Raw genomic sequence first — 12,959 nt, 5'->3', positions numbered from 1 at the left:
GCCCAAAAACTAAACATGTACCCTTCTTCTGAGCGCCCACCTTTTTGATTTTCTCTTATTTCCTTTATTTTCTAACCTTGTATTGATATTAATAAAATTTACTATAGTATGTTTACATTGTATGCATGCTGTATGTATAATTAAAAATTTAAATTTAATAGCGATATAGAATAGTTTTGAGGAAAAAAACTGAAAGGAAAACCATATTTGAATATTATACATTTGGAGTAAGCAAAACTTAACTTATCTGTTACAAGAAAATTTTTTTGAGTTTGCACCGATGGTCTGATCACTAAACACACATAATTTATTTATTTATTTATTATTGCCATTTATATAGCGCCAACAGATTCCGTAGCGCTTTACAATATTATGAGAGGGGATTTAACTATAAATAGGACAATTACAAATAAACTTACAGGAACAGTAGGTTGAAGAGGACCCTGCTCAAACGAGCTTACATTCTATAGGAGGTAGGGTGTAAAACACAATAGGACAGGAATTTACAATCAAATAAGGTGGGCTGCCCTTTAGGAAAGGGCAAAAGAGACAGGTATGTGAGGTAAGGGTTAGTCTTGGAGGCCATAAGCTTTCCTAAAGAGATGGGTTTTAAGGCACTTCTTAAAAGATGCAAGACTAGGGGAGAGTCTGATGGCGGTAGGCAGGCTATTCCATAGGAAGGGAGCCACCCGTGAGAAGTCCTGCAAGCGCGAGTTGGCCGTACAAGTGCGGACAACGGACAGGAGGTGGTCACGGGCAGAGCGGAGAGACTGAGAAGGGACATACCTATGGATCTGTGAGGAGATATAAGAGGGGCTAGAGTTGTTCAGTGCTTTCTAGGTGTGAGTTAGTACCTTGAATTGACTCCTATAGCATACAGGAAGCCAATGTAAGGACTGGCAGAGGGGTGAGGTGTGAGAGAAACGACTAGAGAGGAAAATCAATCTAGCAGCAGCATTCATTACAGACTGTAAGGGTGCAGTACGGCTATTGGGAAGACCAATCAGGAGAGGGTTACAATAATCCATGCGGGAAATTACTAGAGCATGGACAAGCTCCTTGGTAGTATCTGGTGCAAGAAAGGGGCGGATGCGGGCTATGTTTTTAAGATGGAATCTACAGGATTTGGCAACATGCTGGATGTGAGGCTCAAATGTGAGACCAGAGTCAAGTATGACGCCAAGACAGCGCGCTTGCAAGGATGGACTGATGTTGGTACCACAAACTTGGAGGGAGAGCGAAAGAGGAGGATCAGTATTAGGAGGAGGAAAGACAAGGAGCTCAGTTTTTGAGAGATTGAGTTTCAGAAAGCGGGATGACATCCAGTCAGAGATGGAAGGCAAGCAGTGACACGTTGCAGGACGGCAGGGGAGAGGTCCAGAGAGGAGAGATATAGCTGGGTGTCATCAGCGTACAGGTGGTAGTGAAATCCAAAAGAGGTAATAAGTTTGCCAAGAGAGGCAGTATAAAGAGAAAATAGAAGGGGACCAAGGACGGAGCCTTGGGGAACTCCAACCGAGACGGGGCAAGGGGAGGAGGTATCATTAGAAAAGGAGACACTGAATGAGCATTGGGAGAGATAAGAGGAAAACCATGAGAGGACAGAGTCACAGAGACCAAGCGATTGAAGAGTTTGAAGAAGGAGAGCATGATCAACGGTGTCAAAGGCCGTAAATATGTTATTTACTATAGTATGACTTGTCAGAAATTCATCAGGAAATTTAAGGACCCAACCAGTTAGGCTGGAAATATAGCTAGCTTGGAGAATTTTTTCCATTTCAGCTGTCTTGTCTCAGATTTGTATTTTCCTGGTAAATTCTTTATCAATCGCTGTTTAGAATTAGGAAGTAGGTGAACAATGGGCCAGGTTGCGGATATCGTTTGGACCTGTGGTTTATGACATCATATTGAAAATAATTTGACACAGACAAGGGGATTGGAATCAGCAGCCTGTTAGTACCAGGCAATGGGTTGGAATGAGAAGTGTTCATGGTCCTGAGAGAGTTCCTTTAATTTGCAATGATACGGGGTAAAATATCTCTAGATATTAAAGGGAAACACTACTGCCCAAATCAAAAAAGAAAAATGAAAATCACTGTTAAGCAGATATATCCACCATTAAAACATGCATGCATTTAATTTTCATTTTATTCATTGGAAGTATATCTAGAAACTGTTTACAAAACTGCAAGTCTCTTGTTTGAAACCTTTTGCAAGCCCTCTCCTTCTAACCCCACCCAGACAATCTGTTGTCTAATCACAGACTTCCCAGTGCAACTCAATAAAAAAGTATTTGAAAGGCTTGTGCTCTGGGCAATTGATTGTCTCTTGTGTTTATCACAACTGAACTAAACAACCAGGAAGTAACAGCACCGGTAGTCTGATTGACAGCCAAGGGGGAGTAACTTGGGTGGTTTAGGGGTTTGGAATGTCCCTCAAAGATGAACATAGAATGTTAAACATCACAGACTCTTACATTCATAGATTATTGTAATTGTATGACTTGGGGATTTCTATTTGTTTCATTACAAAACCATGTGGAGCCACTGTGTTGATCCTTTAAGGTTTTCAACCTTGACAAATGCATAATAGTAATGAAAATACTGGTAATATCCATGCCAGTTGCACAGAAGTGTTGAAGAACTTTACACTTATTCCATGTATGATATGATATTTTGTAGCACATCGTGCAAGCCCTCACAGCCTAGGGCAGGGGTATGCAACCTTCAGCACTCCTAATAATGTGGACTACATTTCCCGTTATGCTCTTGCAGCCATAACGTTGGCAAAGCATCAGGTAGGATGTAGTCCACAACATCTGGCGTGCCAATGCTACTTACCCCTGGCCTAAGGGCTACCGCAAGTTTCCACATATTTTGCCATACCAATAGATTTAACGTGATGCACACAACAATACTAACGCATGGTATTGGTATAATTTTGCAGGAAAGACATGCCGCTGAAGTGCGCAGGAACAAGGAACTCCATGAAGAACTTTTTGGCTGAAAAAATATCCCATTAGTAATTCCTTTGCCTATATAATTATGGATCATGTGATATCAGTATGGAAAATGTATGACATCTAAAAAAAAAAAATCAAGAAAAAAAACACAAGACAAGAACTCATTAAGAAAATAAATTGCAGTCTCTTTGCAGAATGATTTGCTTGATGTTTAAAAAAAATGAAAATGTGGGTCTTATTTTGTAAATATTTACATTTTTGTTAAAAAATACAAGTATTGCATTATGCAAGTTATTTCATAATCTTACATGTCCTGTAACAGGCTTTTGGTGTTGTCTATTTCCTCTAAATTGAATTTGCTGTTTTTTCCAAGATGCCCATGTCTAAACTCATTTCCTGCAGTATTTCCTTTAATGCAACATACAATTAGAAGGTTTGCGGTGGCAGGAAGACTTACCATAACCTAGCTGTACCGAATATTTTGTAAGCTTTACAGTTTGTTCAATCAGTCTTTATATCCACAGTGCAATGATGTTAGTACATGTCTGTGTTCTGAAAGATGCTTAACTGGTGTCAATAAAATGCTCTTTCCTAGTGTGTCATGAATCGATGAGGCCTTTTCACCTTTCTGGAGTGTAGGACAGGTCAACCAGTCCATAGTCACTCATCTGTTTGTGAGAAATAGACAGAGATTTACAACCTGTATACACATGCAGTAGGTTACGTTGCTTTTCCACTGATATTACACTTGGACATCACGTTCCCACGAACAGAAAAAGAAGAACAAATAAATGACATCTACAATTATTATTTCCACTATTATAGGTTGAGTGTATACCCGAAAATACAAAAAATGTAAAAAAAACACACATATTGCTACTGTTGAATCAAAAACAATTATAATTGTGCCCTAAAAAGGGGCAAGAAAATTATTTGCATATAAAATACTAAGAACAAGAACACTGGAGACAGGCATCGATTAAATATACCTTAGCTGAAGGGCTAATTTCTTTGGGTTCATGTTAGTACAAAAGTTATTTGGGACACTACATCACTTAGAAAAGCAGTCTTGGTCTACAGACTTTATAACCTTTATGCCAGGGACAAGGTAATTGCCTAACATTTATTCAGCTATTTTTGAATTATAACGCCCAAAATCCAATGTTAATCTGTGGCTAGCCAAAGACCATGGCAAGTTGCAATTAGGTAACCCACAGAAAACTTTGGTTGATTTGCGTAGTATATACTGTATATCGTGTTGTCATGGAATATGTTTGGGGCTTCAGGGCTTACGGAATTTTGCCACATTCTTGTTCCATGGTTTGATGGCACCATTATTAACAAAAAACTAAGATACTGTTAAGCATTAAAATACTGGGATGATTAGACAGGGTGCACGTGCCAAGTATGTAATTACTAAACAGCCCAAAAAAAAAAAAACCTTAAAACCTAGTTGCAGTTTTTGAATTGTTCCTACCCCACGGGAGTATCTGCCTGCATATTCTACTGTTAGTGCTATTTCCTGTATGTCATTGTGAGCAAGCTGTGATAAATAAAGAATTGGGGTTCTGTGAACTGATACATGCTTAGACTTTTTATTGCTCATTTCGAGTTGCTAATTATGTTGAAGCTAAGTCTTGAAACGCTAGTGCAATTAGAACCTAAATGCTTTATATAATTCCTTTGAGGTAGGCTGCAGAGGTCCATGAATGCATCTTAGATAATTAAACCTTGAGGTAAGAAAAGGCTCATCAAACAGAGTGGAGAACACATTGTATCTATTTTAAAAGGCCTATGTTTCCTCTGCTAAGGAAAAAAAAAATATTGTTGACAACCCCAAATTCTCCAAGTGTTTTGGTTTGTAGAAATAAACAAGAAACACTATGGAAGTTTGATATATTAACATATTCATTTTGTAAATTGGTAGAAAATTAGTTTAAAACTCTAAATGTTCGAGATTCTAAAAGGAAACCCCTTTAATATAACATTATCTACTAGTTCCAGAACATTATCTACTAGTTCCAATATTAAAATCTGGAGAGCAGATATATGAATGAACACAATTATTATTATTATTATTATTATTGCCATTTATATAGCGCCAACAGATTCCATAGCGCTTTACAATATTATGAGAGAGGGGATTTAACTATAAATAGGACAATTACAAAAAACTTACAGGAACGATAGGTTGGAGAGGACCCTGCTCAAACAAGCTTACATTCTATAGGAGGTGGGGTGTAAAACACAATAGGACAGGAATTTGCAATCAAATAAGGTGGGCTGCCCTTTAGGAGAGAGCAAGAAACAGGTATGTGAGGTAGAGGTTAGTCTGGCAGACCATGAGCTTTCCTAAAGAGATGGGGTTTTAAGGCACTTCTTAAAAGATGCAAGACTAGGGGAGAGTCTGATGGCGGTAGGCAGGCTATTCCATAGGAAGGGAGCCGCCTGCCAGAAGTCCTGCAAGCTTGAGTTGGCCGTACTGGTGCGAACAATGGACAGGAGTTGGTCATGGGCAGAGCGGAGAGACCGAGAAGGGACATACCTATGGATCTGTGCAGAGATATTAGAGGGGCTAGAGTTGTTCAGTGCTTTATAGGTGTGAACTAGTACTTTGAATTGACTCCTATAGCATACAGGAAGCCAATGTAAGGCCTGACAGAGGGGTGAGGTGTGAGAGAACAGACTAGAGAGGAAAATCAGTCTGACAGCAGCGTTCATTATGGACTGTAGCGGTGCAGTACAGCTTTTGGGAAGACCAATCAGGAGAGGGTTACAATAATCCATGCGGGAAATCACTAAAGGAAACCACAACAAAAAACAATTCGGGAGATAGCTGTGTAAATCTACAGAGAAAATATAAAACAAAACAGTGTGATATTGTTACAAATATAATGTATTGTGCGCAGTAATCAGTTGCACTCACTAAATCAAAGTAGGTATAAGCGCTCTGAGGGTACCTCCCCAGATATGATGGGGGGGTCAAAACAATCCTTCCGTTCACCTCCAAGTTTTTATTCCGCCAAAAGACATCCACAGGTCAGGGTTTAAAAATGTAAAGAAAATGTATTCGATAAAAAGATATATAAACATATAAGCAGTCACCAATTTAGCATAGGATATGGATGTAGAAGAATCACTAAAGTATGGACAAGCTCCTAGGTAGCATCTTGTGTAAGAAAGGGGCGGATGCGGGATATGTTTTTAAGATGGAATCTACAGGATTTGGCAACATACTGGATGTGAGGCTCAAAGGTGAGGCCAGAATCAAGTATGACGCCAAGACAGAGCGCTTGCAAGGATGGACTGATGTGGGTACCACAAACTTGAAGGGAGAGTGAAAGAGGATGATCAGTATTAGGAGGAGGAAAGACAAGGAGCTCAGTTTTAGAGAGATTGAGTTTCAGAAAGCGGGAGTACATCCAGTCAGAGATGGAAGAAAGGCAAGCAGTGACACGTTGCAGGACGGCAGGAGAGAGATTTGGGGAGGAGAGCTATATCTGGGTGTCATCAGCGTACAGGTGGTAGTGGAATCCAAAAGAGGTAATAAGTTTGCCAAAAGAGGCAGTATAAAGAGAAAATAGAAGGGAACCAAGTACAGAGCCTTGGGGGACTCCTACTGAGACAGGACGATCGGAGGAGGTGTCATTAGAAAAGGAGACACTGAATTTGCGAAGGATTTAATTAGTAAAACAGTACATGAAAATTTAACAGTTTCGGCCAATTACATGCTTGCAAATATAAGGAGATTAAATTCTTTATTATGTAGAAGGGTATTTATGAGCAAATATCTGGCTGTTTTGATATTTTTGTGATAAGAGAATAGAAAGGATGTCATTAAAAGAAAAGTGTTACTCCAAGCATCCTAACCAGTACAGGTAAATACAGGTAAATAAAGGTTTATCCTTTTACTTGGGTCCCATGGGGCACTTGATCTTCTATATGTGCATGTAATGCATATATAGCTTCTGCTGAGCTGCTTTCATTGGCAGAGAGCATCAACACTCAATGACTGACCTTCTGTGCAAAGAATATGCACAGAATTGATATTAGCCAGCCTTGAACTCTATTTGGGGCTGGTTGGTGATGCAGCTGCAAAATATCTCTAAAGTATATACAGAGTTTGATACTGAAATACAGACTCCAAACAGACTTAAAATCACTGAAGTGGTCATAATGCTTGGACTAATCCTTTAATATCTCTATTGGACATGGGAAATGCCTAATAAGTTGGCTATTGTATGTCATTCAGGAGAGGGTTCACAACCATTGATATGGACAAATGAAAAGTTAAAGGGACACTACAGTCACCAAAACAACTTTAGCTTAATGAAGTCATTTTTGTGTATATATCATGTATCTAAAGTTTCACTGCTCAATTCTCTGTCATTTAGGAGTTAAATCACTTTTGTTTCTGTTTTTGCAGCCCTAGCCATACCTCCCATGGCTTTGGCTAACACAGCCTGCATAAACGCAAAATGTTTTCAGTTTCAATCTGATATAACTTAATTTAAAAGTTTTTATCTCCTGCTCTGTATTTTGAACTTTAATTATGTATAGGAGGCTCCTGTAGGGTCTAGCAAACTATTAACAGAGCAGGAGATAAGAAATTCCTAGTTAAACAGAAATTGCAATAAAGGAAGTATAAATATTAGATGACTCTTTACAGGAAGTGTTTAGGAAGGCTGTGTATGTCACATGCAGGGAGGTGTGGCTAGGGCTGGATGAACAAAGTGATCTGACTCTTAAATGGCAGATAATTGAGCAGTGAGACTGCATGGGTATGATCTATACACCAAAACTGCTTTATTAAGATAAAGTTGTTTTTAGGGAAAAAAAATAAACTTACAATTTAATCTCTGAATTTGGTCTCTGTTGGGAAAATCAGGGAATACTTATACACAATAGACTTGGCAGCGGTGTGAACTGTCAGTCAGCAGGTGTTAAAACCAACAAGATACTATCACTCGTGAAAAGAAGTACTGAAGGAAATAAAATAGGCCTCATTGATGACCCGTTCATACTATGCAAAATCTAAACAAGGCTTTCCTGGGAAACTTGAAGATGACATTCTAGCCACCGGTTAGGTAAGGGCTCAATGCAGCTTATAGCTTTTCCACATGGATTAAACACTTGACTGCTGACCCATTCTCCTTATACCTTCCGTTGCCCTCCCAATAAAACACCACACACTTTTCTTGTGGATAAGGGCAATGGCCACAGCTTTATTAAATAAAATTCAAAACCAATAACCATAACCTGTCAGCTGTTGGGCGGTTAACCCAACAGACAGTTCTCCACCTCTTTTATCCAAGAGCCTCGACAGCCGGCACTTGCCATCAGCCCTTGTGCGGTCTGTCGTCTCCCCAACTCGACTCCGTGTCTTTCTCCTTTACTCCCAGTTGCACTGTCCAGGGATCCCGCCAAGCTGTGACAAAACAAGAAACAACAGCCAGACACCAAAACAAACAAACCAACACATACATAACCAAGGGGAGGGTGGGTGGGAATTTTTTACCAGTTTCCTTCAGAGTCTCTGCTGACTGGTAAGTCTCCTCCCCACTCCTTTCCCCAAACCCCATAACTTTGCAACATTGTATACACTTTAGCCCAGCCCCCATTTCATACATGGGCAGCAGTCATGATCCCCCTTCCCAAGGTGTACAGGGGGAAACTTGACTGCTGACCCATTCTCCTTATACCTTCCCGTTGCCCTCCCAATAAAACACCACACACTTTTTTGTGGATAAGGGCAACGGCCACAGCTTTATTAAATAAAATTCAAAACCAATAACCATAACCTGTCAGCTGTTGGGCGGTTAACCCAACAGACAGTTCTCCACCTCTTTTATCCAAGAGCCTCAACAGCCGGCACTTGCCATCAGCCCTTGTGCGGTCTGTCATCTCCCCAACTCGACTCCGTGTCTTTCTCCTTTACTCCCAGTTGCACTGTCCAGGGATCCCGCCACCGTGATGCCCCTCCCTGCGCGCTACGCCGCGCCGGCATCGCGCCCCCCCGCAGACAGTGCAGCCTCCACTCCCGATTGTAAACCCACATTGAAGATGTCCAACCCAATGGGAGATAAATGAACCCCGTCCTTTCTCATAACATTTGCATTATCCCCTTCTAGCTCCACATGCCTAACAACCAACCCTCCCAGCCATTGCACAAATCTCGCAATAGTCATATTGACTTTGCGACGGCAGCGTTCCAAGGGCCTACCTTTTCCCGAAACCCCCCAAGCTGGACGTGGAATTATCTCCGACCATATTAGGGTCAGGTCCTGAAAGAGGGCATAAAACCTAGCTAAATCCTGCTTCATCCCATGTATCAAATCAATTGACCTCCTACGGCCAATATCATTCCCACCCGCGTGGAGAACTAACGTGACCGGACCTGACACGTACCGACAGAGCTGTACGCACTCAGCATACATCTGATACCACGACAAACCCCTAATACCCCTCCAACGAATTTGCACTAACTCACACGGCAACCCCAGATTACGCCCATATGGTCTGGCTTCGGCCCGTCTAGCCGCCCAATAAACATAGGAATGGCCCAGGATCCATACGTATCTGGTGACCATGCCTGCGAAAACAAACAGATAACAACACAAACAAGAAGAAGAACGAGGAGTCGGTTATAACATATGAGGCCGAACATACAACTGAAAACGAACTGACTGCCACCTACCTAAACGCTTAAGCGCATCCTCCTGAAAGCCCATCATACTGGCTTGGGTAGCTGCCCCTATGCGAAAGGAGTGGGTAGTGTAAGAGGACGGATCCAACCCCACTCCGCTCACACAGGACCGCAGCACCCGCGAAAATTGGAAACGACTCAGAGAGGTCCCCTCCCGATGAAGAAGAAAGGACCCCTCTACATCTCCCCGTGCTATCAGGAACTCTCGGACCGCCCCGACGGGACAAAACAAACCGCCCGTCCTGCCTATGCGAACTCGCGCCCCCACTCCTTTGCAGTCAGTCTTGGATCTACGAATGGACAGCACCAACCCTTGGTCAGAGATCAAGACGTCTGACAGAAGCAGCGCCGCTGGCGCCTTGGCCCGAGGGGCCACCAGTTCCCCGACCCGAAGGGCCCCAAAAAAGCATAACAGAAACGCCACCCGAAACAGTAGAACCTCGTACCCCGAAGAACAGACCTGGGGCAGAAATTGTAACAACCTATAAAGCACCTCGAAGGAGACGGCTCTTCTTCCAACCCTTCAAGGCCCGTGCAACGCAGAAGGCCTTTGTCGCATCCTGCCAACCAAACCATTGAAATAAAAATGAAAGAGCGGCCAAGTGCCGCCCTGCGACAGCCGCCGACTTACCTGCTGCACATAAGTTCTCCAGAAGAATCAGCGTGTTACGCAATCTCCCCGCCTCCGAGGAAAGATCTTCACTGGACCCTGCACTACACCACTAGTGTTGTCGCGAACCCGGAATTTTTGGTTCGCGAACGGCGAACGCGAACTTCCGCAAATGTTCGCGAACCGGCGAACCGCGCGAACCGCCATTGACTTCAATGGGCAGGCGAATTTTAAAAACAACAGGGACTCTTTCTGGCCACAATAGTGATGGAAAAGTTGTTTCAAGGGGACTAACACCTGGACTGTGGCATGCCAGAGGGGGATCCATGGCAAAACTCCCATGGAAAATTGCACAGTTGATGCAGAGTCTGCTTTTAATCCATAAAGGGCAGAAATCACCTAACATTGACACCTGTCCTCAAAGCCCAGCCCTGATACACACTGACACAGAGCAGAATAGAGACTGTTCCCCCTACATAGGGTCACTTGGCAGATATGGATTGACACCTGTCCTCAAAACCCCTGATACACACTGACACAGAGCAGAATAGGGACTGTTCCCCCTACATAGGGTCACTTGGCAGATATGGATTGACACCTGTCCTCAAAACCCCTGATACACACTGACACAGAGCAGAATAGGGACTGTTCCCCCTACATAGGGTCACTTGGCAGATATGGATTGACACCTGTCCTCAAAACCCCTGATACACACTGACACAGAGCAGAATAGGGACTGTTCCCTGTCCACAGAGACCATGATACACACTGACACAGAGCAGAATAGAGACTGTTCACCGTCCACAGAGACCATGATACACACTGACACAGAGCAGAATAGGGACTGTTCCCCCTACATAGGGTCACTTGGCAGATATGGATTGACACCTGTCCTCAAAACCCCTGATACACACTGACACAGAGCAGAATAGAGACTGTTCCCTGTCCACAGAGACCATGATACACACTGACACAGAGCAGAATAGAGACTGTTCACCGTCCACAGAGACCATGATACACACTGACACAGAGCAGAATAGGGACTGTACCCCCTACATAGGGTCACTTGGCAGATATGGATTGACACCTGTCCTCAAAACCCCTGATACACACTGACACAGAGCAGAATAGAGACTGTTCCCTGTCCACAGAGACCATGATACACACTGACACAGAGCAGAATAGGGACTGTTCCCCCTACATAGGGTCACTTGGCAGATATGGATTGACACCTGTCCTCAAAACCCCTGATACACACTGACACAGAGCAGAATAGAGACTGTTCCCTGTCCACAGAGACCATGATACACACTGACACAGAGCAGAATAGGGACTGTTCCCCCTACATAGGGTCACTTGGCAGATATGGATTGTCACCTGTCCTCAAAACCCCTGATACACACTGACACAGAGCAGAATAGGGACTGTTCCCCCTACATAGGGTCACTTGGCAGATATGGATTGACACCTGTCCTCAAAACCCCTGATACACACTGACACAGAGCAGAATAGAGACTGTTCCCTGTCCACAGAGACCATGATACACACTGACACAGAGTGTCCGCGTGAAATAGGGCCGTGAGTAATGACGTCACGGGTAGCCTGCCCATAGTATCGCATAGGGTGGAAGAGCTGATAGGACATCTGAAACGTATTGGGATGGAGATGCTTAATTGTTCTCCAAAATGCTTGACACCACCCCATAGTGAATCTCTGCAAACTTTAATACCATCAGAGGAGGAAGAATGTGGCAGCCCACTGGGATTATTCGAAAAATTTCAAATTGATGATTTTCCAGACCCTGGGGTTGACATTAGTCCAGATTTACATCTTGTGAACCAGGCACTACTTGTGAAATAAAGACAGATAATAAAGTGAATGATCCTTCTACTTGGGACTTGCACCCTGTCGTTGAAGGTGGAGTAGGCAATGGCAAGAGCATGCTGTGGGTAGTCAGTGCAAACACTCTCTTCCCGGTGAATAATGAGGAGACTAACTATGATGACGTTATTTGCGTTGAAAGTAATGATGCCAGAGATCTTTTGAAACCATATGGAAGGACGAATTGGTTAAAAGAAAGGCAAGAGACCACCTGCATATAGACAAGAATACGCATAAGAGAAAGAAGAGAACAGGTGAAAAAGAGAAGCTGCAGACTGCCTATCTGCAAATAGTTGAGTTATGTCCTGAAGATGTCCGTGTTACCACAGTGCAGACTCTGTTTGATACACTACTGAGGAGATTCAGAGAAACCCCAGATCTTCACGTATTGGATGAGTCGGTGCGTGGAGTTGCAGAGAACGTAGAACAAGAAATATTTAAACTTTTCCTGTGTACTGACAGCAGATATAAGAATAAATACCGGATCCTCCTTTTCAATTTGAAGGACCCTAAAAATCAGATCCTGTTCCGTCGTGTGGTCCTTGGTGAAATCACCCCACAGTGTTTGGTTCTAATGAGTGCAACGTAAATTGGCAATGTGCACTGGAACAGTTCTGCAGAACACACGCTGAAGGAAGGACTGACAGAGCCGCTTGAAGACAAGTAACTGCTATTCAGTCTATAACAGTGAAAAACAAATTTTGGTTTTAAAAGCACGCTATAGAGACACCAGATATGAGTGGCAACTGTCAAAGTACGCTGGCAGGGTTGTGCAGGGCACACGCTGAAGGAAGGCCAGA

At 42.9% G+C, this 12,959-nt stretch overlaps 1 protein-coding gene across 1 annotated transcript in view; it reads left to right on the top strand.

Annotated features, from left to right (window-relative positions):
• Nucleotides 1-4,541, top strand: part of STMN2 (stathmin 2) — a 28,134-nt gene extending 23,593 nt beyond the window's left edge. Inside the window, exon 5 of the mRNA XM_063451302.1 lies at nucleotides 2,947-4,541. Within this exon, the coding sequence (XP_063307372.1) occupies nucleotides 2,947-3,006 (60 nt within the window). The 3' untranslated portion in view covers nucleotides 3,007-4,541. The remainder of the gene's footprint in view (nucleotides 1-2,946) is intronic.
• The last annotated feature ends 8,418 nt before the right edge of the window (nucleotides 4,542-12,959 follow it).

This window comes from Pelobates fuscus, chromosome 4, assembly GCF_036172605.1.
Source record: "Pelobates fuscus isolate aPelFus1 chromosome 4, aPelFus1.pri, whole genome shotgun sequence".
Taxonomy (NCBI): Eukaryota; Metazoa; Chordata; class Amphibia; order Anura; family Pelobatidae; genus Pelobates; species Pelobates fuscus.
The sequence above is the reverse complement of the archived record's forward strand: the minus strand, read 5'-3'. Positions and strand labels throughout refer to the sequence as shown.